The sequence below is a fragment of the Peromyscus maniculatus genome, chromosome 4 (genome assembly GCF_049852395.1).
Source record: "Peromyscus maniculatus bairdii isolate BWxNUB_F1_BW_parent chromosome 4, HU_Pman_BW_mat_3.1, whole genome shotgun sequence".
Taxonomy (NCBI): domain Eukaryota; kingdom Metazoa; phylum Chordata; class Mammalia; order Rodentia; family Cricetidae; genus Peromyscus; species Peromyscus maniculatus.
The window spans coordinates 98,172,290-98,195,997 of NC_134855.1; the positions used below are offsets into that span (position 1 = coordinate 98,172,290).

Here is a 23,708-nt window from a genome sequence, read left to right on the forward strand (position 1 = left end):
GTCAGTTAGAAAGTAGAAGTCATGCCTAGCAATGGCGGCGCACACCTTTAATTCCAGCACTCAGAAGGCAGCAGCAGGCAGATTTTGAGTTTGAGGCCAGCCTGGTCTACAGAGTGAGTTCCAGGATAGCCAGGGCTACATAGTGAAACCCTGTCTTGATAGAAGGAGGAGGAAGAGAAAGAGGGGGTAGGGGAAGGAGGGGGAGGGAGAGGAGAAACAACTCTCTCTCTCTCTCTCTCTCTCTCTCTCTCTCTCTCTCTCTCTCTCTCTCTCTCTCTCTCTGACACACAGTGGAGCAGTCAGATGACAAGGGAAATGGGATAGTTGGAGCCAGAGGAGATGCATAAAGCCAGACCCAAGAGACCAATGACGCTTAAGGAGTTGGTTGAAATAGTAAAGCTGTGGGCAAAGACGACGAAAGTTCAGGAAGATGGAGGGATGGGATTACTGCACATGCAGGCCAGGCCATGCCTCCTGTAGATGGCTTGGCTTCCTTAGGGTTGGGGTTGCTGTGGTGAACCATGACCAAAGCAAGTTGGGGAGGACAGGGTTTATTTGGCCTTTCACATCGTTGTTCATCACCAAAGGAAGTCAGGCCTGCAACTCAAGCAGGGCAGGAACCCAGGAGCACGAGCTGATGCAGAGGCCATGGAGGGGCGCTGCCTAGTTGGCCTGCTTCCCACGGCTTGCTCAGCCTGCTTTCTAATAGAGCCTAGCCCTACAGGCTTGCCTGCTTACAGCCTGATCTTATGGAGGCATTTTCTCAGTTGAGGCTCCCTCCCCTCTGATGACTCTAGGTTGTGTCAAGTTGACATGAAACTAGCCAGCCCAAAGGGGAGAGGTTCCCACTCACCAATAATTAGACAAATCCTTGAATCACGCTTTCCATAAATATTTGTCAAGCATCCAGGCACAGGGCACCTTAGAGTTGTCTAGAGCAGGGAGCAGGCCTCTTAAACATTTCTACAGGTAACTCCTTTTCAATGAGGAATTTTGTTTGTTTTTTGTCTTTCCAGACAGGGTTTGTCTGTGTAGCTCTGGCTGTCCTGGAACTCACTCTGTAGACCAGGCTGGCCTTGAATTCAGAGATCTGCCTGCCTCTGTCTCCCGAGTGCTGGGATTAAAGGCATGTGCCACCACTGCCCGGCTCAATGAGGAATTTTTACACAACCCTGGGTATATAGGTGATAAAATAGGTATGTAAGTCAAACTGAAGTCATTCAGAAGTTTGTTTGGGAGACCGGGGATGTAACATAGTTGACAGTGTGCTTGCCTAGCATGTATGAAGTCCTGAGTTCAACCCCCCCCCCCAATAAAGCAGGTGTGGTGACACATGCCTGCCATCCCAGCACTCAGGAGGCAGAGTCAGAAGAACTGTCTCAAAAAAATTAAAAGAAAATAAACTTACTTAATTTTAAAACAATTGGCTACTGCGCATGTAAGTTTACCACTTATTAAAAACAAAACCAAATTTGTATGTTAGTGAGATAGTTGTATTTATTTACTTATACATAAATATTTAAATCTTGCTGAATGTTAGATATGGTAGGACACAGAGCATCTTCAACATTTTTTTTAATTGTCAATCTTGAGAATTCCATTTATAGAAACAAGTAGTATAAAATGGCAGCAGTAACTTTAGGGCCAGTTCAGAAATGTCTGGGAATTCTGTCTTAATTCTAAGTCAAAATGCATTTAATGGGGACTGGAGAGGTGGCTCGGTGGTAAAGAGCACTTATTGCTCTTGCAGAAGACCAGGGTTCGGTTCCCAGCACCCACATGGCGGTCCTTGTCTGAACTCCATAGGCACCAAGCACGCACATGGTACACATACCAATAAAAATCTTTAAACTACCCCTCACAAAGGGGACCTAGGAGACAGGTTCCCTGGCTCATTTTCCTTCCTGCCCTTTCTCCATATCTGAACATGCATTTCCTTTTGTGGGGGGCATAGACACTTTCTGGACCAACCCGCAGTACCGTCTAAAGCTCCTGGAGGAGGATGATGACCCCGATGACTCGGAGGTGATCTGCAGCTTCCTGGTGGCTCTGATGCAGAAGAATCGTCGCAAGGACCGGAAGCTGGGAGCCAACCTCTTCACCATTGGCTTCGCAATCTACGAGGTATGAAGACTCCGCCCGCTCCAGCACAGGAAACACACCTTTCCAGTGGGGAGAATTGAGAGTTTCCAGCAGGGCCCTCTGGCTTTTCTTGTCCTCAGGGACCACCAGGGCTCCTGTTCTCAGGCCTACACATGTTTGTTAGCAGCATTGGGGGCATTGGGTCTGACTGGGCCTGGCAGGATGGTAGCAGGAGGTAGAGTCTATAGTCACTCTATACTTGCTGGCATTCCCATCTGCCATCTCTGTACCCTCATTCACATCAGGGCTGTTGTTTTTCTATTTTGTTTCCAGGTTCCCAAAGAGGTATAGCAGTGGCAGTGGCCGGCAGTGGTGTGCAGCATTCGTTGGGGGTCCTAAGTCTGTCTGTGGCTCCCAGAGAAGCTTCCTGGTAGGGTTGATGAGCAAGGCTGATAGGAGGGTACCGTACCCCATAATGTGCATTTTCTCCCTTCCACCAGGATACCCTGCCTATCAAACACACAAACCTTCACACGCTCATTCTCTCACACTTGTGCAAGTATACACTCACAGAGCCATGATCCAAAGGTTGCTGCTTTCTAGGATAGGGAACCCACCTCCTTCAGAACCCAGTCAAGGTCCTTCCCCATCTTTGGGGTACTTGTCAACCAGAGGGATTTGGAGTTGAGGATCATCAGTTCTGGTGAGTGGTCCTGTCTAGGGAAAGTATAGACCTGACCTTCATTTCTAAATCACAAAGGAAGGGGAAGTGAGATCCGGAATGCCCATGACACTGAGCAATCGGAGGCCTTGGGAATTGGAAGTAGGTAGGTGAAGACTGTGAAATGAACGAGTTAGGAAGGAGCCCTTGCAGGGGACTGTGAGGGGGTCCAGGCAACCCTCCAAGGGGCTCGGGTGTCTTGGCTTCTCGTCCTCAGATGCACGGGAATAAGCAGCACCTGCAGAAGGACTTTTTCTTGTACAACGCCTCCAAGGCCAGAAGCAAAACCTACATCAACATGCGGGAAGTGTCCCAGCGCTTCCGCCTGCCCCCCAGCGAGTACGTCATTGTGCCTTCCACCTATGAGCCCCATCAGGAGGGGGAATTCATCCTCCGGGTCTTCTCTGAAAAGAGGAATCTCTCTGAGTGAGTACCAGCCTGACTCTCCCTACCTGCCCCTAAGAGGTCGCTCATCTGGCCCATCCTAAAGCCCAGAGGCAGCTGGACCGACTTCCTTCGGGGCTCCTGGGACATACCCACTGACCTTTGCCACCCTCCACTCCTGAGTCGTTGCTCTGTTTCCTTCACGTGTTTGATTGCTTTCTGCAGCACTGGCCATGAAACCCAGGGCCTCGTGCATGCCAGGCAAGCGCTCCGTCATGGCTTTCATCTTCCTCTTTTGAGACAGGGTTTAACTGAGTGCCCCAGGCTGGCCTTGAACTCACTCAGATTGGCCTCGAACCTTTGATCCTCTGATCCCAGCCTCCTAAGGAGTTGCAATTATAGCCCCGTGGCACCAGAGTAGCCCACAAAAATGTATTCACTCCATTCATCCTGCAGGTATTTCTTCTTGAGCACCCACTGTGCCCAAGTACTATTCTAGGGGCTGGGTTTAGGGAAGTGAATTATACAGAAGAAATTTGCTGCCTTCAGGGAGCTTCACACTCCAGGGACAATGGACAAGGAAACACTGTGACATTTTAGAATTATAGAAATGAGCAGCAGCAAAAATAAAGCCGAGTAGGTATAATGGACATTGATGGTGGTGGAAAAGCCAGGGAAACCAGCAAGGCTGCACACGCGCCTTTGGCCACAGATGCACTGGTAGTCGCAGACACTCTGGAAGGGATGCAGGGAGGAGGTAACTGGGCGGTGATCTGTGGGAACTCTGACAACAAGTGGCTGTGCTCCTGTGCTTTGCTGGGGACATTGCTTACAGTGGGGTGGCTCCCGGGTGAGTGTGTAGTCTCAGGGTTCTTTCAGATTTACTCTCACCTTGACCACCAAGAAGCCATGTGGCCTGAACAAATTCTTGGAGGGCTTCCTGCTTGGTCCGGGGATACCGAGACACTCAACGTTTGTGTTTTTCACAGGGAAGCTGAAAACACGATCTCTGTGGATCGGCCAGTGGTAAGTGGCGAGGCTCTTAGATGTGAGACAATCTGGGGCGGCAGGGGAGGGAGGGAGCATCACATTCCCACCGGGCACGTGGTGGTGGGGAGAGTGGGTATTAGCAAGGGCAGGCTAACGTGCAGGGCGGAAGGAAAATGATTCTTCCATTGAAGAAGCATTCGGCCAGTCAGAAGCTGGGGAGTGTGACGAGGAGGAAGTATTTTATCAGTTAGAGGAAGGCAGCTGGACTTGGGAAGCCATGGCAACGGTGGCTAACATTGGGTTATCAGGTTGGGTCACGCCCGATTTCTCACACAGAGCAAAGGAAGTGTACTGGGCTTAGGACCCCGGGGTCGGAACCTGGATCCTTCACCTCCCACCTTGGTGACCTGGACAAGTTACAGAACCCCTCTGACTCAGTTTTCTGCTCTGCAGAAGGGGATAATAATGCCGCCCTGGCCACGCTTGTGGGCTTTAAATCAATAAGCTCCCACGTGTGGAACGCCAGGGCAGCATGTGCACCACACGGTATTTCCAAGCACTCTTCACATGTGTGATTTGCATCATTTTTTTGAACATTCTGAGAAGTGGATGAGGTTTTCATCTCAGCTTTTCACAGGAGAAGGTGGTGGCCCAGTAGGGTTAGATGGCTTCCTTGCATTCCCAGGGGCAGGAAGTGGCAGGCAAGGAGGCTAAGAACTCAAGTTCAGAGTCTCTTATCTTCTGGCCTACAGAAGCACAGAATGTGTGTGTGTGTGTGTGTGTGTGTGTGTGTGTGTGTGTGTGTGTGTGTGTGTGTGTGTGTAGGGGTAGACTGAGGGTTCTCAGGTCTGCTGTGGAGCTTTGGGCTGTTCTCAGTGGGTGTGACTTGAGTCAGGACAAATGCCCTACTGGCTGTTTTTCATGGAGTGACTTCCGTGATCATAATGCTGACTCCGTGCAGCGTGGGAACCAGACACCTTCCTGGCCGCTGCACATCTCCTTTTAGTGTTAGGTGTACCTTGCTCTTCTAAGCAAGAAGAGTGAAGCTCTTCATTCCCTTGGATGCTGGATCAGTGTAGAGTTGTATCAGGACACTTGAGTTGCACACTCCAGACTTCATCCCCAAGGCCCTAGACTCAACTCTAGCACAAAGGGGAGGATGATGACTTACAGGAGCTGGCATGTCCCCTGAGTGCAGCAGGTCACTGTAGGGATTCTAGTGTCCCGCAGAGCTGTGTTTGCCAACGGCTTTCAAATGACACTTGACTTAGAGGGACAACAGGGCTCAGCTGACTGTTGCCACAGGAAATGGCAGCCCAGTGTAATTGCCAAATCTTCTGGTTTTACAAAGGAGGCCCCCAAACCCGGCAACTCACGTTAAATCTCCCTGTTAAATGTCTGTCTAAATAGTAAAACAAGATCTCTTAAAGCAAACTCATTTTCACACAGGTTCGAGTGAGCCACATTTTGGTAACCAATTTTATTTTTAAAGACTGGGAAGGTCCTTTTCCATCCCAGCAGTGGATAGGCAAAACAAAGCATAGCAACTGTGTCTCTCTTTATTTTGGGGTGTTTCAAGACAGGGTTTCTCTGTGTGTAGTTCTGGTTGACCTGGAACTTTCTGTGTGTGTAGAACAGGATGGCTTCAAATTCAGAGATCACCTGCCTCTGTCTCCTGAATGCTGGGGTTAAAGGTGTGCGCCACCACCTGTCAGTCTCTTGATGTGGAGGGAGAATGCTCTTTTTTTTTTTTTTTTTTTTTTTTTTTTTTTTTGGTTTTTTCGAGACAGGGCTTCTCTGTGTAGCTTTGTGCCTTTCCTGGAACTCACTCTGTAGCCCAGGCTGGCCTTGAACTCACAGAGATCCACCTGGCTCTGCCTTCCGAGTGCTGGGATTAAAGGTGTGCACCACTACCGCCTGGCTTGGGAGAATGCTCTTTAAAAATTGTGTTTTATACTCAGGCACTAAAACTACAGGGAGAAACGCTGTCTTGAAAAACCAAAAAAAAAAAAAAAAAAAAAAACAGAAAAAAAAGTGTTTATCATCTGCGTACGCTGTGGCAGTCAGTTCTCTTCTTTTACTGTATGGGTCACACTTGGTCGTCAGGCTTGGTGGCAAGTGCCTTTACCCACTGAGCCATCTCGCTGGCCTTCATAACCCTTTTAAGCTCCAATTGCTCACAGTATCTGGACCCCAGAGCCTCGAGCACTGGCTGTCCTAGAAACTTGATTTTCACCTGTTCCCCATTTACTGTCTTCCGTTTCTATGCAGAAAAAGAAAAAAAACAAGGTGGGTATAACAGGGTGAGTGGGCAGGGCAGCATGCATGCATGGTTGTGTGTACATGCATGCATGTGTATGTACGCATGTGTGTGTACCTATGTGGCATGTATAAGATGTGCTTCTTCCTTCTCTCCTTGGAGCCTCTGCCGGGCTCGGGTGCTCTTTGGGGGCTTGTCATGTGTCACCGTGATCTCACAGTAATCCCAGGACAGTGATTCCGTTCTCAGCCCTGCTTTTAGAGGAAGAAAATGTCTAGACAAATGAGTCTTCCTGAGGCCACATAGGCGGCACCGGGGCCAGGTGGCCTCACACCATCTGTGTAGGCGGCACCGGGGCCAGGTGGCCTCCCACCATCATCTGTGTAGGCGGCACCGGGGCCAGGTGGCCTCCCGCCATCATCTGTGTAGGCGGCACCGGGGCCAGGTGGCCTCCCGCCGTCTGTGCTCTCAGACACCACGGGCATCAGACAAGGTTTGGTGCGGGTGCCCACGGTGGTCCTGGGAATCTATCGCAGAGGTTCTAGCGTGGGTGCTGGTCCAGACCAGAGGGAGCATGTACTCCGTGCTGTGCTTGTAGCAACCCCTCCCCGCCTCTCCCCTCCCCCATATAATAGCATCTACAAGGTAAGTACTGTTTATGCTTTTCAAAAGTAAGGGTTCGGCCGGGCGGTGGTGGCGGCACACGCCTTTAATCCCAGCACTCAGGAGGCAGAGCCAGGTGGATCTCTGTGAGTTCGAGGCCAGCCTGGGCTACCAAGTGAGCTCCAGGAAAGGTACAAAGCTATACAGAGAAACCCTGTCTTGAAAAACCAAAAACAAAAAAAAAAAAGGTAAGGGTTCACATTCAGAGAAGTGAAGTGATGTGCCCAAGGGCACCCATCTAGCAAGTAGGGACGCTGGAACCAGGACCACATATGAGACAGTCTCTTGTCCTTACCTCCCTAGTGCCCCTTACACTCCAAGGCCTGTGTTGTCGAGACCTGCATGTGAGTCTCTATATGGATGGCGGGCAAAGCTGCCATGGCTGTACCCTGTCCACCGGTGCTCTCTATCACTTCTGTTTGTTCAGAGATCCCCCACACGCTTTATTTGCTTGGGCAAGAGCTGATGTTTAGAAGAGCATGCTGGGGTCTAAGGAGCCTTCTGGAGCCAAGGCTGGCAGAGCGGTTTTCCCATGTGTCCCCTTGGGTGACCTAAACAGCATGGGAGGACAGTGGGGCCTCCCTAGTCAGGCTACTTTTGTGGCTGAGACTCAAAAATATTTGAAAATCACTGATGTATATCATATGCTTTCAGCATTCTTAGAATTTTTTTTTCTGTTTTTTTTCCGAGACAGGGTTTCTCTGTCTAGTTTTGGTGCCTGTTGTCCTGGCTCTTGTAGACCAGGCTGTAGACCAGGCTGGCCTCCAACTCACAGAGATCTGCCTGGCTCTTCCTCCTGAGTGCTGGTATCAAATGCATGTAGCCCTTAGAATTTTTATATGTACTACTTTGTACTATCATGAGAAGAAATGTGTGTGGTAAAATAATGTACCCATAGCCGGGGTGTGTGGGGTGTGTGTGTGTGGGAGTGGTGGTGGCGGCGGCGGCAGCGGCGGTGGCACACGCCTTTAATCCTAGCACTCGGGAGGCAGAGGCAGGCGGATCTCTGTGAGTTCGAGGCCAGCCTGGGCTACCAAGTGAGCTCCAGGAAAGGCGCAAAGCTACACAGAGAAACCCTGTCTCGAAAAACCAAAACATAATAATAATAATAATAATAATAATAATAATAATAATGTACCCATTAACTTTATACAGCACATTAATAATTTTTAAAAATACGAACAAAAGTGAGAAAGAACTGAGATTCGAGCCAAGCATGGTGTACTCAAGATTAGCCTGGGCTACACAGTGAGACTCAGCAAAACACACACACACACACACACACACACACACACACACACACACACACACACACACACACACACACACACACACAGAGGACCAGAGAGGCTTGGCATCTCTCCCCCAGTCACACAGCTTGTCAGTGCAGAGATGGAACTTGAACTGAGACTCAGGAGCTCCTGAGTGTGACCATTTCCTCCTCATTGGACAAAGCTGCTCCGGGGCGGGAGGAAGCTGCCTCTTGTGCCTACCAGCCTGTAATCCTTGCTTCCTTCCTGCCCTCCCCCTCCCCCTCCCCTCCCCAGCCCATCATCTTCGTTTCAGACAGAGCAAACAGCAACAAGGAGCTGGGTGTGGACCAGGAGGCAGAGGAGGGCAAAGACAAAGCAGGGCCCGATAAGCCAGGGAGAGCCCCACAGGTTTCTGAGCATGCGCCATGGGTGGGCCGGTTAGCTCGCAGCGGGGCTCCGCTATGCGCTAGGGGTCCACTGGGGCTGTGGCGGCTCCCAGGGAGGGTCTCTTCAACATCGAGGGGCTTGGAATCACCCCGCTGACTCCTTTGAACTTTGGGGTACTTCTTGGATACATGCCTTAGGTCGGCTGCCGCGCCAAACTAGTCCTGGGATGGGAGTGACAGGAGAGCCTGCTGGAGAGAGCCAGGCTGACCTGTTCTCGGCTCAGAGTTGTTGACAAGGACGGCAGGCGAAAGGGGGGGTCTGACAGCAGCCATGCAGTCCTGCAGAACTCGGGGGCCGTGTGCTCTACCCGGGAGTATCCACATAGCGGGCTGGGGAGAGGGTCCTTTAAGGACTTGGCCACAAAGACAGAGGTGGCTAGAGGACCTGGCTGGAATAGTCAGGCTCAAAACAGAAGAGAAAGTTCTATCTGGAGGAGAGTGGGAAGAGGATCGAGGATGCTGTCTGCATGTTGGCATGGCGAATGTGTCCTCCGGCCTGAGGTGCCAGGGCTAGAGAGGCAGCGAGTGGGGAGCCGCTGAGCTCAGGCTCAGCGGGCAGTCTGAGAAAATGAGCCCGTGCCAGCTACTGTCGCTTTGTGGGGCTGTGTGGGAGTCAGGCCTGGGTTCCCATGTCTCCGTTGTGTCCTCACAGGCAGGGCCTGGCCACACGGACCAGGAGACTGAGGAGCAGCAACAGTTCCGGAACATCTTCAGGCAGATTGCAGGCGATGTACGTGTTTCCCTCCTAGCCCAGGGCTCCCAACGCAAGAGACTCACCGTTTAGCAGAAAGCCATTTTGGTTTGGGAGAACCAGAAGATGTGTATCACATCAAAGAAACCCGTGCCTTTGGGGGGTTCGGAACTAACACCAACACGGGGTGGCCCAGAGCCTTCTGGTAATGAGCTGCTTCTTGCAGTCTGTACAGCTGAGAGTGTGGAAACTGGCCTGTCTTGCCCAGAAAAGCCCCAGCTTCCCATGGCAGAAGACAGGGGAGCTTATAACAAGGGTGGACAGCTGCGACTTGTCCACTGGTTGCTCTGCCCTTCACAATCTTCCTCTCCCTCAGGACATGGAGATCTGTGCGGATGAACTCAAGAACGTCCTTAACACGGTGGTGAACAAACGTGAGCCACTCATGCCAGATGCGGGGGATGGGCAGGGGCCGCAGCTGTCTGAAAGCAACTCCTCACCCTTCTCCATCCCCCCAGACAAGGACCTGAAGACACAAGGGTTCACGCTGGAGTCTTGCCGAAGCATGATCGCTCTCATGGATGTATCCTTTCGGCCACCATCCCCAGTCCTCTTACAGAGAGCCAGGGCAACAATTAGGGGTGGCCATGCCTAGTGAAAGACTTAAGGGGATCTTGACTGAGACAGTCGGGCTGACAGGGGTGGTTAGGGAAGGATACTGGGTTTTGGCTGGTCGTCATCTCCTGTCTTACTGCAGGCCTGAAATCTTGCTTGGGATGCTGCCCAAACAAGGATTATTTTTGGGGGACAGGCTCTGTGGGCTACAGAGATGCTACAGAGATGGTAGGAACTCTGATTAAGAATGAAGGGGAAGGATAGAATCTGGGATCAGGAGTCCCGGTATAGGATACTGGTTGCTCCGCCTTCCCTGCATAGTATCCTAGATACTCCTCCCAGTTCAGGGGGATCTTACTATGTGCCTGTGGCCCTGACATCCATCCTCCAGACAGATGGCTCTGGGAGGCTGAATCTGCAAGAGTTCCATCACCTCTGGAAAAAGATCAAGGCCTGGCAGGTAGGATGAGAGTCTAATGTGGGAGTGATGGACATGGTTAACTTGGGATTACGTGTGTAACTGCTATCTTCGAATTTTCTATTTTCAGAAAATCTTCAAACACTATGACACAGACCATTCCGGCACCATCAATAGCTATGAGATGCGAAATGCAGTCAATGATGCAGGTGCCGTGGGGAAGAGGGTAGACGATGCAGACCCGAGAGCTAGGGAGCGCAGGAGGGGATGGGAGACTCGACGACTAGGGCCCTGTTAGAGAAGGGGGGGGGAGAGCTTCTTTCCCAAGCCAGTGTGGCCAGGACGTGGAGAAGGGAGACTGCAGAGCCTGAGAACTTCACTCCCCTTTCCTCTTCCTGTACTTCCAAGGCTTCCACCTCAACAGCCAACTCTATGACATCATCACCATGCGCTATGCAGACAAACACATGAACATCGACTTCGACAGTTTCATTTGCTGCTTCGTCAGGCTGGAAGGGATGTTCAGTAAGTGTTTCAGTTAAGGTTCCTATTGCTCTGAAGAGACACCATGACCATGGCAACTCTTACAAGGAAACATTTCACTGGGACTGGCTTACAGTTCAAAGGTTTAGTCCATTATCATCATGGCAGGAATCATGGCAGCATGCAGGCAGACATGGTGCTGGAGAGGTAGCTGGGAGTTCTACATCAGGATCAGCAGGCAGCAGGAAGAGAGAGTGACACTGGGCCTGGCTTGAACATGACCTTAAAGCCCACCCCCAGTGACATGTCTTCCAACAAGGCCACACCTCCTAATAGTGCCACTCCCTATGGGCCTATGGGGCCATTTCCATCCAAACCACCACAGAGAGTGAGGGGCTGGCTACCCTTCAGCTCTCTCAACCCCTTTCCCCATGGCACAGCTCTGGCAGTAAGAGCTCAGCCTGCCAATTGCCCAGTCTCCTACACCGAGGCTGCATATCAGCCATGAGTCTCCGTAGGCCAAGGAAAGGATGGCAAAGGGAGAGATGGGGGTTATGTTCCGCATTGATTTGTGTGGAAGGACAGCACTCAGCACAGGGGCTTCCTAATTATAGATCTGAGCACTCAGTTCATGCTCACTTGTGATCCAGCAGGGACTAGAGGTAGGAGAATAGACTTTAGTTCAGTAAGACAAGGGCTGGCAAGATGACTCCGCTGCATGTGTCTGATGGCCTGAGTTCAATGGCCGAAACCCAGGAGGCAGAAGGAAAGAACCAATTCCAGAGTTGCCCTCCAAGCTCTCCATGTGTTCTGTGGTATGTGCCCACATGCACACACAATGATAAATCCTTTAAAAAGCAAACACGAGCAAACTGAGCCAAAGCCCTAGGAGGGTGCAAACAGCGGTGGCGGAGGGAGCGACTGGCCTATGCTTTCTTTCACACAGGAGCTTTTAACGCATTCGACAAGGACGGAGATGGCATCATCAAACTGAACGTTCTCGAGGTAAGCATAACAAACAGCACGTCCTCCGCACCATCCAACGCAAGGGGAGGTCAGCGAGGCAGACTGGAGCCAGTGTTCCTCACTCCCAGGACAGGCACTCGAAAGGGAGCCTAATGAAGACTGTGGTTCCTGGGGAGATCAATGGAGGGGGGGTACCTTGAGAGCCCCCCAAGTTGCACTGCCAGAAAACACTTTCCTAGAAAAGACCCAGGAAAAAGGAGCTGTTTGCTCTTTTTAAGAACCTTCCCTTGCCCCCTTATCTCCTTCCCAATGCAAGAGATCCTAGGGCTGACGGGCCTCTTTGCATGCTTCTGTACTGATCGCGGGCTTCCTCTTTCAGTGGCTGCAGCTTACCATGTATGCCTGAACCAGACAGGCCACGTGCAAGATCAACCAAGACTCCAACCCAACCCAGCTAGAGCCATGTACCACCAAGAATCCAGCGGCCGCACCTCCACAAAACCTAGGGGGCTTCTGGCCTTGTTCCTTCTCCACTTTGCCCCCAATCTCGGTGCCCAGCCTGGTGCTTGGGAGAACTCTCTTTGTCACCGGAAGGCTAGTGTCTGCCTGAGCCAGCTGCAGCTTCACTGGGTGGTCTGCTGATTCTGAGTTGCCCACTTAGCTTGCATTGGGCTGTCCACAGCACCAGCTAGTGGTACTCACTCATACAGGAACCCAGTCGCCAAGTCTGCACTCAGTTCTGCCAGTTTTAGGATGGGTTAACTCTGGGGTAAACAGGGCTGATGCTTGGAGATATGACAAAAATTTGGCTGCATTCTGAAAAAAAGTTAAATAAAGGCACATGTGTGGCTGATTCCATTGTTTTATTAACATTTCTCAGCCACAGCACGACTGTCTTTCAGCCATACTTTCATATATCACCTCCATAAAGACCTAGTTTGGGGCTAGGGAGATGGTTCAGTGGGTACAAGGGGTATTCAAGCATGAGGACCCCAGGATGGATCCCTAAAAGCCAAGCATGGTAGCTCACACCTCTAACTTCAGTACTGCAGAGCAAAGACAGGAACTCTACAGGCTTTCTGGCCAGCTAGTCTAGCCAAAGGGACAATGTTTGGTGAGAACCTGTCTCAAAAAATAAGGTAGAAAGACTGGGGCGATGGCTCACTGGGTAAAAATGCCGAGTCTGGATCCCCAGCACCCACATAAATGTAAATGCCTGTTGGAGTGATCACCCACCTGTAATCCCATCCCAAGAGAGACAAAGGATCCCTGGCACAAACTGATCAGCTAGACTAGGTGGCTTGGCAGGCTCTGGGTTAAAGAGACCTGGGCTTGTGGAGTGATCCAGGAAGACAGTATCAACCCAGCCTCCACAAGTGTGCACACACCACATGCACACAAAGGGAGAGAGCGGAAAACACCCAAAGTCAGTCTGACCTCCACACCTGCACACATTTACACAACACCAAGAAAACCCTGTTTGGTCTACGGATATACCTGACTGTCCAGTATTGGAAGGGATGTGTCTGGCTAGTGTATAAATGGAGAAGAGCTCCCGTACCAGGATAAAATGATGGGGAAAACATACAGAATCAAAGGCTTGAGTCCCACTGAAACCACGCCTCCTCCGACTGTTCCTCTTCTTATTGTAATCTTGGTTTATGTGCACCAGTGCTTTGCCACTTTCATGTGTGAGCACCTCACATCTGCCTGGTGTCTGTAGGGTCAGAAGAGGGCACCAGGTTCCCTAGGACTGGGAGCTAGAGATGGCTGTGAGAGCCATGTGGGCGCTGGGAACCACAGCCAGGTCCTCTGGAAGAGCAGCCAGTGCTCTGAACCCCGGAGCCAGCCCTTTAGCCTCACTACTGCTAGTTCTTGAGCTCAGGATCGCTGGTGTGGAACACATAGGGGCAGTAGAAGGAGATGAATGGGGGCGGTGATCAAAGTACACTGTATGTGTGAAATAAACTAATTTTAAGTCAAATAAATGGGTAACACGATGGGCCATTACTACAGGAGAGAAGTGATTTTTTTTTCATCCTAGCTCCTCTGCTCACTGGCCTATCTGACATTAAAACAACCCCTGACCCTGAGTTTAATCTAGACCTTGGATGGGTCTGTGGCACAGATACAAGCACCATGTTTCCTGCCCACTGTCTTGTTCTTTATGCCCAAATGGAAAAGGCTGATCATGAAAACACAAAGTAACACTTAGTCAAAGTACTTTATTTTCTTCTTGTATTTGCTTTATATCTCGCTTACAAAGTTATGAATTTCACAGCTTTTATACCAAAATGTAAGAAGGCTGTTTAGAAATAATTTTGCAGTCAAATGTCACCTGACATTTCTTCTGAGCCATATTTAGTATTGAAATAGAGTAAGAAACCAAGGTGCTGGGCAGCTCTGGGCATCTACTCCCCCCACAGCGTTTCCTTCGCCACCCTCTGCCAGCACTGGGCTGCTTCTGGGCTGGCCTGGGCCATGTCCTTGGGTTGGAGGTGAAGACACGGTTGTTGTATGGTAAATGGTAGATTAATTTACACAAGGTTTCACACACATCTGCACATGGAAGTGTGACCCAACACACCCCCACCACAGCTTCCTCCTTTCCTGCCTATCAGGCCACCTCCCTGAAACCCAAGGTTCTCAGTGACAGGACAGAGATGAAGCCACCACTTAAGTATGCCACGTACAGCCGTACAGTAATTCTAGAACTCTCCTTCAAGCAACAGGAACAAATTTGCTAAGTAAGCATATGCAAATCGCAGCTATTTAACCAAACCACAAGGTAGGTGTTGTTCAAACCTTACTTCACAATATTCTTCAATTTCCTTCCCAATGAATTCTCTTCCATAAAATAATACTGTGTTATTCTTGTGTGACCTACACCCAGCAACTCAGCCACATGCCCATGCACTGAAATTGTCCCATACATAAATCTACCAGAAAACAAAACAAAACAAAACAAAAAAACCAAAAAACCTTTGTTGGCAACAATCACTTCAATCCTAAAAGTACTGGCCTGGATTCACTGTAGTCCAGGAATTCGAATTTCCAACGGCTAACTCTCCCAAATAAACGCCTTCCCGACAAGAGCAATAAGAGCAGTGTTAAACAGCGGCTCCTCGGACTTCAGTGATGTCAGGACACATTCTGCCATTTTTTTATTTGCATTGTTTACAGTTGAGCAAAGTATGCCAAAATGTGTTTTGAACCTAAGTGAAAACTTAAAAAAAAAAAAAAAAAAAAAAAAATTGAAAGTGGCTGGTTATTTTATTAGAACCGTTATTATAAACACAAAAGGATTTTTTAAGATTTTCTTTGCTTTGAGCTGCTGGACTAGGCATCAAGAATTTGAAAATAAAGGCCAGGCGGTGGTGTCGCACGCCTTTAATCCCAGCACTTGGGAGGCAGAGGCAGACGGATCTCTATGAGTTCGAGGCCAGCCTGGGCTACCAAGTAAGTTCCAGGAAAGGCGCAAAGCTACATAGAGAAACCCTGTCTCGAAAAACCAAAAAAAAAAAAAAAAAAAAGAGAAGAATTTGAAAATAAAAAAGACCTGCAAGTACTCCTTAGAAATGTCTTGGGTTTTGGAGGTTATTTATTAGTCACTTTCCTTCTCCTTCAAATTACCCAACAAAAGTCAGCACAGACCCGAGCTGCCCCTTCTGAGGGGAACTGGAGGCTGATCATGAATGACCAACATAATGAACAACTTAAGAAGCAGTCACAGTCTGTCTCCACAGGCAGCCACTGCTGAGGAGCCAAGAAACCAGGGCTCTTCATTCTCAGGGCAACCCTAGACCGCTCAACCTGGAGAACAGAGATCTGATGCCCCAAACAATTCCACCTGTTCTTGAAGTCACCACACTGCTTCAAAGAAAGCCCTGCGAAATGAGGAATCGCCGGTGCAAGTGCCCCCCACACTCGGGTAAGCGGGCAGATGCGTGCACACAATGGTACCAGGGGGAACTCAGACCACAGTTCCTACCAATCGTGTCGGGCTGCAAGCCCGTCGGCCCTCAAGCATTCCTCACCACTGGTCAGCACCTTACACTCTTCCTGATGCACATGGCCCCACCACTCTCCTCCCTTCCTGATTCCCTTGGGTGAACGGGGAACCTGTGCTTCCTCAGCACACTGCCCCGCCAATGTGGAAACTCGAGATGCTGTAGCTCAAAGAATAATGCAGGATGAGCAATAAACCCAAGTGAACTTTCCTAAGAAATCACTTCCCAGACCCACAGAAGTGTGGCTCCTCTGGTCACCCTTACAGAAAATGGAGGTGAGAGGTCGGAAAGGTTTTCCATCTTACACAGAAATAGCATAAATGCTTTGTCAATAAAATCTCAGCATCATACAATGGTTCTCTTCACATCTAAGCCATGTGGTTAACAAAAGTTTTCCTACACAATAGGCCACATGTGAACAGCCCCTCATTTATGGGTCACTCATGAGCTAGTATTAGCCCCTAGATTTGTTCTTAACGTTTTCTGGATCCAGTAAGAACTACTGGACTCATTCCTAGGGGAAAACAAAAAAGACATACTTAGTCTTTTGTGCAGTTTCAGAGGACTCACAGACGGGCTGGAAGCCTATCCATCAATCCCTGGTGGAGTTACCCTGCCCTAGAGCATATGAGGAGGTCTGATCAGGCCAGGTACAAAAACAGAGTCTGCAATCCTAGTACCAGAAAGCATTGCATCCTGAAGCTAGGGTATGTGCCATGAGAGTCCTCTCCCTCTGAAGAACCTGAGTTTTGAGAACTCAGAAACAAAATATTAGGAAGTAACACTTGCTTAATTTTACATACAAGTCTTGAGAAAACTCAGGCACAGAGCAATCCTGCTAAGGCATGTGACATGGGCACTGCCAGTGTCTGCCTCTCCATCACCACACTCCACCTCCTTAGCTGGCATGAATGTGAAGGCAGACGCTGCTCCAGAAGTGATGTCTCGGAAGGCCTGTTTGATGTCCTGTCAGCTGAATCCAGATGCTCACCCCAGCTCCCCTATCTAGGGTGCTGCCAGTAGGCTGAGAGCCCCGTGGCTCCCTGAACATTGCTCTAGGCACAGCAAGACAATAAGAGACGGGGGCTGGTAATGGGGCAACCCAAAAGGCGCCAAGGCTCTGAGAGCCAGAAGATGGAGAGAGGATAAAGGTCGCCTTCAGTTCAAGCAGCCAGTGAGCGCAGAGGGGAGGGGAGGGGAGGCACCACTCTGCGCACTCTGGAGCAGTTTACTGGTGAACGCTCTTTAGGGACTGGTCGTCGTGGACTTGTCTGAAGTCTAAACTACAGCAAGCAGAGCAGCTGGCTGGTTCTCAGGCCTCTACCACGTTTCCTTTTGTACCTACAGCCAGCTTTATCCATCTACAGAGCACTTCATAGTGAAACACTGCACATAATTATTAAAAAAAGAAAAAGATTTGCTTCAAATTTAAATACCCAGTTATTTCAAAAGGAGGAACTAAAACCGATCCTGAAAAACCTATCATAAGCCATCATAAGACATAAAGCAGAAATGACAAACTGAATCAATAAAATATGTGTATGATTAGGATCAAACTGGGTAACCAATTAATATCTGAATCTTTAATAAACACCTATAGTCTAGTAGCATAAATCTCTGTATGTCATCTCTCCCAGAAGAGTATGGTACGGTTCTTTAGAATCCACCTAATGTCACCCTTACACGCTCCAGCACAGACTTGACTTGTATGTAACCTATCACCCCACAGACTGCCCAGACTTTGCTAGTGGTAGGTCTGGCTCTGAACCACTTTCTCCTTCCCAGCTTCACTGGAGAGGGACAGAGTGGCCTGTCTGAGGGGCCAATGTGAAAATAGTTTACAAATGACTTCCCAACATGGGAGGCAAAACACTTCACGAATCCATTTTGCTGTCATCTTCAGCATGCCGCTCAATATGTCCTGCAACGTCCTAGGGGGAGAAGGAGAGGGCTGTTAGAAACAAACAGGTCGCAGGGCAGGAAAATTAAAGTGAGGGACAGAACTGGGTTGTGCAGACGTTAGGGGCGGTGGCATCAGCTAACCCACAGGAAACTGTCCCAAATTCCTGAGTAATAAAAAGAATTCCCAGCCCTTCCCTATTTATTGCAATCCTGAACACCTTAAAAAGCAAACTGGCTTTGTTGGGCTTTGCTCTAAGTCAATGGTTCTCAACCTATGGGTCAAGACCCCTTTGGGGTCCAACAATCCTTTTACAGAGGTCACACATCAGATATTTACATTATGATTTATAACAGTAGCAAAATTCCAGTTATGAAGTAGCAACGAAAATAAGTTTATGGTTGGGGGTCACCACACCATGAGGAACTGTATTAAAGGATCGCAGCATTAGGAAGGTGGAGAACCACTGCTCTAAGGTATCTGCTAAGCCCAGGCTGATCCAATCCCATAATACCTGCTTGGATCCTTTCCTAGCTGTGAAAAAAGCATCACAGTTCTTCCAGCGACATTTCAGCGTCTGAAAGTTCGGATTAGTGTGGTCAGTCAGCAAATGTTGTTTCAAGTGATCCACAACACCAAATATCAGAGTGCAGCCATGCCACTGTAAGAAAGGATGAGGGGTCCATGAAGAGGAGCACAGTAAACACATATACACGTGTGCACACACAAACAACTTCTTCCCCTCTCACTACGTAGCTCTGGCTGGCCTAAATTTGCTAGGTAGATCAGGCTGGCTTTGAACTCTCAGAATCTAGCTGCCTGTGTGGAGATTAAATGATGTCCCACTATGCCCAGCAAGAGCATGTCCTTTATTTTGTATCATAAAATAAAATTTGCTACATTGATTTCATAATCCTTTTTTTTTTTTTTGAGACAGGATTTCCCTGTTTAACAGTTCTGGCTGTCCTGGAACTTGTTTTGTAGGCTTGTAATCCATTTTTTTCCTCAAAGGCAAGCAGCTTTCCCATAACATTGAAAGGAATATATTTAACAACTCTAAGAACCATGAAATTCAACCACAAAGCGGCAGAAGCTGTGACTAGTGGGGCCCACCTGCAATTCCAGTACTCGGGAGGCAGGAGCTGGAGGCTCAGGAGTTCAAGACCAGCTTTGGCTACATGGTGGGTGGGAAGTCAGCCAGTGTGGGCTACATGAGACCTGTCTCAAAGCAAACAACTACCTGCTGTGGAAGTCTGACTTCTAAAACTCACACCTTCTATTGCTTGAATCACAATCTTTTATTTACCCACTTAAAATAAAACGTAGCTTTCCATAAACAGGCGCCTCAATCTCATGTATTACTCATAAAGCACAAAGCTTCTGTTCTTGCTTCTAAACCTGCAGCCTTGTAATGAACGTTATGCCTGCCAGTTCCAGGATGTCACTTAAGTTTTAGTTAGCAGGTATTAATTATGCACAGAGGGTTTTATTATGTCATTCTCACCCATAGATCTGATCATCTCCTCACACTCTCCTGTGTCCTCCAATCCTGCTGGTTTCTCAACCAGTCTCCCTCCTTCCTCCTTCTCAAAACTGACCCAATGAGCTTCATTAAGGCTGCTTACAGAAGTACTGGCAGAGGTTATCTATACAACCATGTGGTAGAGCCACCGCACCAGTGGCTACACCAAAGAAAGAATCTCTTTCTCCTAGCAGTCAGTCACTGCCATTAGATCCTCAGAGAGGGATGGGACCTTGAAAGCCCCTCCCTCTCGGATGTTCATTACTAAATAGCAATGGAAATCTGAGGTTTTTTTCCCCAGTCAGATTATTTCAACTACCTTTGTGTTATAGGTCTAGTCCTCTATTTTGATTACCTTCCCTGAGAATAATGACAAGCAAAGACAGTGATATATACCAGAGCTGAAAAGTAATTAGGCTACAGACAAACCTAGAATCAAACTTGAAAAAGCATCCAACATTCCATTAATTCTAATAAGGAGGTCAGGGTTTGGGGGGAAAAGAAACCTAGTGCCCCTAACTTCCACGGGTCACTCCCAGTAATAGAGCCAACTGAAAACAAGGCCTACAGGGATGGTGCTTAAGTTTTGTGGGCTAATTATTAGTTTCCATATTTTAAGAAAAGCACACATTTAGCCCAGTGGGCTAAGTTAAAATTACAAATTTAAAATTCTAAGTTTTTCTTCATTTATCAGAAACCATAAAGCCATAAATTGTTGTAGAATATTATTATGATTATGATTTTCTTTTGGCTTTTTTCAAGACAGGGTTTCTCTGTGTAGCATTTGGAGCCTGTCCTGGAACTCACTTTGTAGACCTGGCTGGCCATGAACTCAGAGAGATCCGCCTGCCTCTGCCTCCCAAGTGCTTGGATTAAAGGTGTGTGCCACCACCACCTGGCGTAGAATATTATTTTAAGATGTGTTATATTTGTTTATGCTGTGGAACATTTGTTTTAATGATGCAAAGATGTGTTGTATTCTTTTACGCTGCATTTGTTTAACTCTGTGAAGCTGTGTTACACTACTTGTCTTAAAAAACACCCGACTGGTCTAATAAAGAGCTGAACAGCCAATAGCAAGGCAGGAGAAAGTACAGGCGAGGCTGGCAGGCAGAGAGAATAAATAGAAGGATAAAAAGAGAGATGAAGGAGTGAGAAAAGAAGGAGCCGGCCACCCAGCTAGACACCGATTAAGAAGGAAAAAAAAGATATAAAGAAATAGAGAAAGGTAAAAGCTCAGAGGCAAAAGGTAGATGACATAATTTTAAAAAAGCTGGCAAGAAACAAGCCAAGCTAAGGCCAGACATTCATAAATTAAGAATAAGACTGATTTATTTGGGAGCTGGGTCCCCCAAAAGAGAAAAGAACGAAGAGTACAGAATCCAAAGAGTAATAAATACTTATAACACTTGAGAAGGGGAGTGCAAAGTGGAGAGGCTATAACAGCAAGCACACTATTTACTGATTTAGCAACAAACAGACCACCTAGGAGGGGAGAGACTTCTGGGGCAAGGACTGGCCTATCACATGTGAGGTTTAAAACTTCGGTACTGCAAACAAGACAAAACAAAATCTCACCCACACAAACTCCTCGAAACAAAACCAACACCTAGGAGATAAAGTGAGAAGCCACTATTCACAGATCTCTTATCAAATCTGATTTTTCAATAAAGAAGACAAAAAGCAGGCTGGAGAGATGGCTTAGCAGTTAAGAGTACTAGCTAATCTTCCAGAAGTCCTGATTTCAATTCCCAGCAACTACATGGTGGCTCACAACCATCTATGAGATCTGGTGCCCTTTTCTGGCCCACAGGCATACATGCAGACAGAACACTGTATATATAATAAATAAATAAATCTTAAAAAAAAAAAAAAAAAAAGACTACTTCCTACTTTCTCTTCAATCAGTCAGGTTCAGAGTAACTGGATTTATGTTGAGGTCCTTAATCTACTTGGACTTAAGTATTGTGCACGGTGACAGATATGGATCTATTTGTAGTCTTCTACATGTTGACATCCAGTTATGCCAGCACCATTTGTTGAAGATGCTTTCTTTTTTTCCATTGTACAGCTTTGGCTTCTTTGTCGAAAATCTATGTTCATAATGTGTGTGGATTAATGTCAAGGTCTTTAATTCGATTCAATTGGTCCACATGTCAGTTTTTATGCCAGTACCAAGCTGTTTTTATTATTGTAGCTCTATAGTAGAGCTTGAAGTCAGGAATCGTGATGCCTCCAGAGGTTGTTTTATTGTACAGAATTCTTTTGGCTATCCTGGGTTTTTTGTTTTTCCATATGAAGTTGAGTATTGTTCTTTCCAGGTCTGTGAAGAATTGTGTTGGGATTTTGATGGGGATTACACTGAATCTGTAGACTGCTTTTGGTAAGATTGTCATTTTTACTATGTTAATCCTACCTATCCATGAGCATGGGAGATCTTTCCATTTTCTAACGTCTTCTTCAATTTCTTTCTTCAGGGACTTAAAGTTCTTTTCATACAGGTCCTTCGCTTGCTTAGTTAGAGTTACCCCGTTATTTTATATCATTTGTGGCTATTGTAAAGGGTGATGTTTCTCTGGTTTCCTTCTCAGCCCGTTTGTCATTTGTATATAGGAGGGCTACTGATTTTTTTGAGTTAATCTTTGAGGTAACCCAGACTCAGAAAGACAAACATGGTATGTACTCACTCATAAGTGGATACGAGATGTAAAGCAAAGGATGACTAGACTGCTACTCACAACTCCAGGGAGGCTACCTAGTAAAGAGGATCCTAAGAAAGACCCAGGGATCACCCAGCGACAGAGAAATGGATGAGATCTACATGAGCAAACCAGGGATGAAGGAGGGTAATGGAGGGCAAGGGTCGGGGGAAAGAGAGCTTAGGGGAGCAGGAGGTCCCAGCTGGATCAGGGACAGAGTGGGAGAACAAGGAAAGAGATACCATGATAAATGAAGATCCCATGGGAATAGGAAGAAGCAGAGTGCTAGAGAGGTCCCCAGAAATCCACAAAGATACCTCCACTATAGAATACTGGCAATGGTTGAGAGAGTGCCTGAGCTGACCTACTCTGGTGATCGGATGGCCGAACACCCTGTCATGAGAGAATGCTCATCCAGTGACTGGTGGAAGCAGATACAGAGATCTACGGCCAAACCCCAGGTGGAGCTCCAGTAGTCCGAATGACAAGAGAGAGGGAGGGATTATATGAGCAACAGATATCAAGACCATGATTGGAAAAAGCACAGGGACAAATAGCCAAACTAGCGGAAACGCATGAACTATGAACCAATAGGTGAGGAGCTTCCATGGAAGTAGACCAGGTCCTCTAGATAAATGAGAGAGTTGATGAGCCTGAACTGTTTAGGAGGCCCCCAGGCAGTGGGACTGGGACTTGTCCTTGGTGCATGAGCTGGTTTTCTGAAACCTAGGGCCTATGCTGAGACACTTTGCTCAGCCTTGGTGCAGGGAGGAGGGGACTGGACCTGCCTCAACTGAATCTACCAGGCTGGGCTGACTCCCCAGGGGAGACCTTGCCTTGGAGGAGGTGGGAATGGGGGGTGGATTGGGGGGGAAAGCTGGGGGGTGGTAAGCGGGAGGAGAGGGGAATCTGTGGCTTATATGTAAAATTAAATTAATTATAAAATAAAAATATTTTTAAAAAAAAGTTGAGCTGGGCACTTTATCTCAGCAGTTGGGAGGCAAAGCCAGGTGGATCTCTGTGAGTTCTAGGCCAGCCTGGTCTACAGAGCGAGATCCAGGACAGGAACCAAAACTATACAGAGAAACCCTGTCTCAAAAAAACAAAAAAAGGGGTGGAAAAGTCAAAAAGCATTTGTGTATTTTTCCAAAATGAAGCTTCTTTGCCATACAGTAAAAGGCACAAAGCAGACCACAAAACCCAAATGCTACACTGATGATCATGAAGATTTATAAACCAGCCCAGGACCGAGCAACTCTGAAGTCTGGTGACGATGGCCGTACTGCTTACCCAACAGCGGTAATTCTGCATCAGATTCAGCCGCACAGCCTGGATGCTTCCATCATAACAACCAGTGTAAATCTGGAGAAAGAGGTTTAGGGTATCAGACTAAACTTACACAAAGAAACAAATATAAAAACACTCTTCATGAAGTATAAAGAAACATATAAACCTCATGTAAAACCAGGGTCAAGATGCCAAAGCGGGGCAGTAATTCCTTGACCTTCTGGTCAGAGCCCCTTGAAACTGTGCCCCTTAGAGGGTCCCCCTTGAGCTGTGGCTCACAGAAAGGATGGCACTTACTCTGTACTGGGACAGCACTGC

General features: G+C 48.0%; 2 protein-coding genes across 12 annotated transcripts in view; one reads left to right on the forward strand and one right to left on the reverse strand.

Annotated features, from left to right (window-relative positions):
• Positions 1 to 12,825, forward strand: part of Capn3 (calpain 3) — a 48,413-nt gene extending 35,588 nt beyond the window's left edge. Inside the window, exons 11-24 of one of the 2 annotated variants that reach the window (XM_042276002.2) lie at positions 1,955 to 2,124; positions 2,416 to 2,427; positions 3,021 to 3,229; positions 4,177 to 4,213; positions 6,449 to 6,466; positions 8,648 to 8,761; positions 9,452 to 9,529; positions 9,867 to 9,924; positions 10,009 to 10,073; positions 10,497 to 10,565; positions 10,654 to 10,732; positions 10,932 to 11,048; positions 11,953 to 12,011; positions 12,352 to 12,825. In XM_042276002.2, coding sequence (XP_042131936.1) covers positions 1,955 to 2,124; positions 2,416 to 2,427; positions 3,021 to 3,229; positions 4,177 to 4,213; positions 6,449 to 6,466; positions 8,648 to 8,761; positions 9,452 to 9,529; positions 9,867 to 9,924; positions 10,009 to 10,073; positions 10,497 to 10,565; positions 10,654 to 10,732; positions 10,932 to 11,048; positions 11,953 to 12,011; positions 12,352 to 12,378 — 1,112 coding nt within the window. In that variant the 3' untranslated portion in view covers positions 12,379 to 12,825. The remainder of the gene's footprint in view (positions 1 to 1,954; positions 2,125 to 2,415; positions 2,428 to 3,020; positions 3,230 to 4,176; positions 4,214 to 6,448; positions 6,467 to 8,647; positions 8,762 to 9,451; positions 9,530 to 9,866; positions 9,925 to 10,008; positions 10,074 to 10,496; positions 10,566 to 10,653; positions 10,733 to 10,931; positions 11,049 to 11,952; positions 12,012 to 12,351) is intronic. The other variant, XM_042276003.2, reaches the window with a different exon arrangement.
• A 1,352-nt stretch (positions 12,826 to 14,177) lies between these two features.
• Positions 14,178 to 23,708, reverse strand: part of Znf106 (zinc finger protein 106) — a 62,933-nt gene continuing 53,402 nt past the window's right edge. For all 10 annotated transcript variants that reach the window (XM_076570435.1, XM_076570440.1, XM_076570436.1 and 7 more), the window contains 3 exons: positions 23,394 to 23,465; positions 18,397 to 18,543; positions 14,178 to 17,913 (listed from right to left, as the gene is read on the reverse strand). In XM_076570435.1, coding sequence (XP_076426550.1) covers positions 17,857 to 17,913; positions 18,397 to 18,543; positions 23,394 to 23,465 — 276 coding nt within the window. In that variant the 3' untranslated portion in view covers positions 14,178 to 17,856. The remainder of the gene's footprint in view (positions 17,914 to 18,396; positions 18,544 to 23,393; positions 23,466 to 23,708) is intronic.